The sequence below is a fragment of the Protobothrops mucrosquamatus genome, unplaced genomic scaffold (assembly GCF_001527695.2).
Source record: "Protobothrops mucrosquamatus isolate PMUCROS unplaced genomic scaffold, P.Mucros_1.0 scaffold1403, whole genome shotgun sequence".
In the NCBI taxonomy this organism is placed as follows: domain Eukaryota; kingdom Metazoa; phylum Chordata; class Lepidosauria; order Squamata; family Viperidae; genus Protobothrops; species Protobothrops mucrosquamatus.
Genome location: NW_015387588.1, coordinates 257,574 through 263,139, shown reverse-complemented (window position 1 = coordinate 263,139; position 5,566 = coordinate 257,574). Strand labels below are relative to the sequence as shown.

The window sequence follows — 5,566 nt, the reverse complement described above, 5'->3', positions numbered from 1 at the left end:
TGAAGGCAGGACAAGAAGCAACAGGTGGAAACTAATCAAGGAGAGAAGCAACCTAGAACTAAGGAGAAACTTCCTGACAGTGAGAACAATTAACCAGTGGAACAACCTGCCTCCAGAAGCGGTGAATGCTCCAACACTGGAAGTTTTTAAGAAGAGACTGGACAGCCATTTGTCCGAAATGGTATAGGGTTTCCTGCCTAAGCAGGGGGTTGGACTAGATGACCTCTAAGGTCCCTTCCAACTTTACTATTATTATTATTATTATTATTATTATTATTATTACTACTACTACTACTACTACTACTATTATTATCATCATCATCATCATCATCATCATCATCATCATCATCATCATCATCATCATCATCATTATTATTATTATTATTACATCTTGAACTTCCCAAGGTTGAGAAACTCTGCCCTAGAAAAATCAAGATTAAATTCAACTCTACCCATCCACCTATCCTACTAATCTCCTGCCTTCAGAATCCACTTTAGGACAAGCAAGGTTCCTGCCTGAGGTGAAGTTGAATCAGGAGTGAGCCTAATCTCACCTCAGTGGTTCTCTCTCTCTCTCTCTCTCTCTCTCTCTCTCTCTCTCTCTCTCCCTCTCTCTCTCTCTCTCTCTCTCTCTCTCTCTGCAGAGCACAGCAAACCAAAGATAGATCCGACAAGGTCAAAGACGGACATGCGGAGTGGAAAACCAGGAGATACGGATTCTCCCAGCCCTGCCTGGATTGTGAGGCCCAGAGCCAAGGATAGAAATGAACTTGGGGGACTGCCAGCTTCTTTACACATTGCTCAGGGAGGTCTCAGAAGGAAAAAGGGGGAAAGAAACGGCAGCAGGATCGGTCTACTGAGGTCAACGGTGGAAGAGGGAGGGAACTGTTTGTTTATCTGGAAGTATGTCCCAGGCTTGGGACTTAGGTCCAAGAGGCTATCAAAGACTTGCCCAGTTTCCTGGAGGTGACCCAGTTTTTTGCAGGTCTCTCTTAATTCTTTCTTTTCTCATTTGCATGACAGCAGGGACAAATTTGCTGCTGGCCCTTAGCCAGCAATAAGACTAATGTTCAATGCGGTGAGACGCTTGCAAAGGGACAAAGGCCTGGTCCTCACCCAGCAAGCGAAACCAGTTCTACCTGATTTTAGTATCCAAAGTCCAGCCATCCCTCCCTTTCTAAATATGGCTGGGCCAGCTTCTGCCCTTGGAGCTGTTTGCAAAGCCTGTGGCCCCTGTTGCCAAACTCGAAACAACCACTTGAAACAAGGAGAGGAAAAAAAAAACCCACTAACCTAGCTGCCTCTTGTGGTCAGCTAGAGTTTTGCAGCTGACGTAGACCACCAGAACCTGTGAGGCACACAATTAACAAGCCAAAGCCTCAGAACATGTGCAGAGTGCCTTTCCCTTGGTGCTGCCTCACTCTCTGCTTCTTCTCTTCCCCCTACGCTTTGTTTGCAAAGTTCCCCATTATTATTATTATTGTTGTTGTTGTCATTATCATGGATCATCGCACAGTCAGCCAAATGTTCAGACTGGATTTGGCATTTTTTCTACCTATCGAGTCCTTACCCAGGACCTGGGATAGGCAGATGTGGATGTTTGATGGTATTGCAGATATCGTCGCAGGATGGAAGCAGTTCCTAGTAAGGCCGCTTTTTGCAATTGACTAATAGCGAATTTGTCAATGCCAATGGTGCTCCAGTTGTTTTGGGATTGCACCCAAGGCGCCTATTACTATTGATACTACCTTTGCTTGCTTTTGCCACAGTCTTTCTATTTCTATTTGTAGGTCTCTGTATTTTGTTATCTTCTCCAGTTCTTTCTCGTCCATTCTGCTGTCTCCAGGCACTGCCACGTCCACTATCCAGCCTTTTTTAAATTTCTTATCGACAATTGTTAAGTCTGGGGTGTTATGTTGCAGGTGCTTGTCTGTTTGAATTCTGAAGTCCCAGAGCAGTTTAATCTTATCATTTTCTATGACTTTCTCTGTTTTATGATCCCACCAGTTCTTGCTTACAGGCAAATGATATTTCTTGCAGATCTTCCAATGCACCATTATTATTATTATTATTATTATTATTATTATTATTATTTTTATTATTATTATTATTATTAAGTTGGAAGGGACCTTGGAGGTCTTCTAGTCCAACCCCCTGCTCAGGCAGGAAACCCTACCATTTCAGACAAATGGTTGTCCAGTCTCTTCTTAAAAATGTCCAGTGTTGGTGCATTCACAACTTCTGGAGGCAGGCTGTTCCACTGATTAATTGTTCTGACTGTCAAGAAAGTTCTCCTTAGTTCTAGGTTGCTTCTCTCCTTGATTAGTTTCCATCTGTTGCTTCTTGTCCTGCCTTCAGGTGCTTTGGAGAATAGCTTGACTCCCTCTTCTTTGTGGCAGCCCCTGAGATATTGGATATCTTGTTCGCATTGCCTAGCTAGAGTAGCCAGCATTATTACTATAATTATGATTAGGCATGAGTTTCCACGAATTGCATTTCAGATTGATGTGGTTTTTAAAATAAAAGGCCATTTGTACTCGGACAGATGGAAGCACGTCTTGTGGGTCCTGAATGGCCCTGCACAGTTCTGCTTAGCAAAGGGACACTGATATTTCTCACTCCAGTTGTGCAAAGAACATTCTGGCCACTGCAGTGTGTCTCTGCAGATTGTCTCACATCCTGATAAAAGGACACATTGATTTCCTATTATGTATCTGCAAGGCAGCGTCTGCAGTCCACTCCTTCACCTGGCTGCATTCATTTAACAACAAAGAATGACAGCACAGAATTCTGGACAACGAATTCCAGCTTGTTGCCAGAATAGATTTTTCTGCAAAAACTCACTTCTCCATAACAAACCAACTCAGAACTGGTCAGTCCCATAACCCAGCCCCATTTTTTCCAAGCTACAAAGCTGCTAGGACTGAAGGACAGAAATTTAATAATGCAATCCCCTTGCCACCAAATATACATTTTACTACAGAATAAGGGATTTACTTTTCAATTGAATTGTTTCTTAGAGTACAGCTAATCTCTGACTACAATTGGGACGAGAATTTCCATTGCTAAGCAAGGCAGCTCTTAAGTGAGTTGCACCCAATTGTACGCTGTTTCGTTGCCACGGTTGTTAAGCGAATCACTGGAGTTGTTAGTGAAGTGAATCTAGTTTCCCCCAATGACTTTGCTTATTGGAAGTCGGCTAGGAAAGTCACAAATGATGATCACACGGACCCCATGGTACTGCAACCATCGTAAATGTATGCCGGTTGCCAAGCGCCTGAATTTTGATCACGTGACTACAGGGATGCTGCAATGGTCATAAGTGCAAGAACCGGTCATAAGTCACTTTTTTTTCAGTGCCATTATAACTTTGAACAGTTATTAAATGGTTATAAGTAGAGGAGTACCTGGATTGGCAAGTTCCAAAGGGCTCCACATCCCCGCAAAACTATGACTTATCCCAAGATGGCAGCAAGGTTTTGGAGTTCGATATGCATTAACAGAGGGATAGACTCAAGATCATGTGAAGTATTAATACCACTTTACAATGCCTTAGTAAGGCCACACTTGGAATACTGCATCCAGTTTTGATCACCACGATGTAAAAAAGATGTTGAGACTCTACTAGAGTACAGAGAAGAGCAACAAAGATGATTAGGGGACTGGAGGCTAAAACTATAAGAAACGGTTGCTGGAATTGGGTATATCTAGTTTAAAGAAGAGAAGGACGAGGGGGGACATGATAGCAGTGTTCCAATATTTCAGGGGCTGCCACAAAGAAGAGGGAGTCAAGCTATTCTCCAAAGCACCTAAGAGCAGGACAAGAAGCAACGGGTGGAAACTAATCAAGGAGAGAAGCAATCTAGAACTAAGGAGAAACTTCCTGACAGTTAGAACAATTAACCAGTGGAACAACCTGCCTCCAGAAGCGGTGAATGCTCCAACACTGGAAGTTTTTAAGAAGAGACTGGACAGCCATTTGTCTGAAATGGTGTAGGGTTCCTGCCTGATCAGGGGGTTGGACTCGATGACCTCCAAGGTCCCTTCCAACTTTATTATTATTATTATTATTATTATTATTATTATTATTATTATTATTATTATTATTATTATTATTATTATTATTATTATTATTATTATNAAAGAGTGCGATTTTTCAGCTGAAAGAGCCTATAGTTTTCCAGTGCTCACATGCAAGATATGAAGACAATGAAATCCTTGTTTGACTCAAGTATATGGAATTCAGAGCAGATTATCTCTGAATCCTCGTGGTTATTTGGGAAGTTGATCATTAGGAGTTATGAGCACCCAAGATATTCTGGGCAGGCTGATCTCAGACTGTTGCAAGACATCCCTTTTGTGGCCAGACTTTAGAGAGCAGGGATGGTGCCAACTAAGCATGGGATGTGTCCCTGTAGGACCTATAGTAGCATATTGGTTACCAAACCATACTTAGGCAATTATGCTTTAGACTGCAGTGTTTCTCAACCTTGGCAAGTTTAAGCTGTGTGGACTTCAAGTGCCAGAATTCCCCAGCCAGCATACAAGCTTAAGATGTGTGGACTTCAACTCCCAGAATTCTGCAGCCAGCATACAGGTTTAAGATATGGGGACTTCAACTCCCAGGATTCCCCAGCCAGCATCCAAGTTTAAGATGTGTGGACTTCAACTCCCAGAATATCCCAACCAGTATGGCTGGCTGAGGAATTCTGGGACTTGAAGTCCACACAAAATGAAATTCAATGGTGAAAAAAGCAAGGTTCTACATTTAGGCAAGAAAAACCAAATGCACAGGTATAGTATAGGTGGCACCTTGCTCAATAGTAGTAACTGTGAGATGGACCTCGGAGTCCTAGTGGACAATCACCTAAATATGAGCCAGCAGTATGCTGCAGCTGCCAAAAAGGCCAACACAGTGCTAGGCTGCATTAACAGAGGGATAGAATCAAGATCACATGAAGTATTAACACCACTTTACAATGCCTTGGTAAGGCCACACTTGGAATACTGCATCCAGTTTTGGTCATCGCGATGTAAAAAAGATGTTGAGACTCTAGAAAGAGTATAGAGAAGAGCAACAAAGATGATTAGGGGACTGGAGGCTAAAGCATATAAGGAACGGTTGCTGGAATTGGGTATGTCTAGTTTAACGAAGAGAAGGACGAGGGGGGACATGATAGCAGTGTTCTACTATCTCAGGGGCTGCCCCAAAGAAGAGGGAGTCAAGCTATTTTCCAAAGCGCCCGAAGGCAGGACAAGAAGCAACGAGTGGAAACTAATCAAGGAGAGAAGCAACCTAGAACTAAGGAGAAACTTCCTGACGGTGAGAACAATTAACCAGTGGAACAACCTGCCTCCAGAAGCGGTGAATGCTCCAACACTGGAAGTTTTTAAGAAGAGACTGGACAGCCATTTGTCCGAAATGGTATAGGGTTTCCTGCCTGAGCAGGGGGTTGGACTCGATGACCTTCAAGGTTCCTTGCAACTTTACTATTATTATTATTATTATTATTATTATTATTATTATTATTATTATTATTATTATTATTATTACTACTACTACTAC

The 5,566-nt window shown here is 42.5% G+C and overlaps 1 protein-coding gene across 1 annotated transcript in view; it reads left to right on the top strand.

The window, feature by feature from the left end:
* The first annotated feature begins 688 nt into the window (after positions 1-688).
* LPCAT4 (lysophosphatidylcholine acyltransferase 4) overlaps positions 689-5,566 on the top strand; it is a 55,880-nt gene continuing 51,002 nt past the window's right edge. The window contains exon 1 of the mRNA XM_015821805.1: positions 689-739. Coding sequence (XP_015677291.1) covers positions 689-739 — 51 coding nt within the window. The remainder of the gene's footprint in view (positions 740-5,566) is intronic.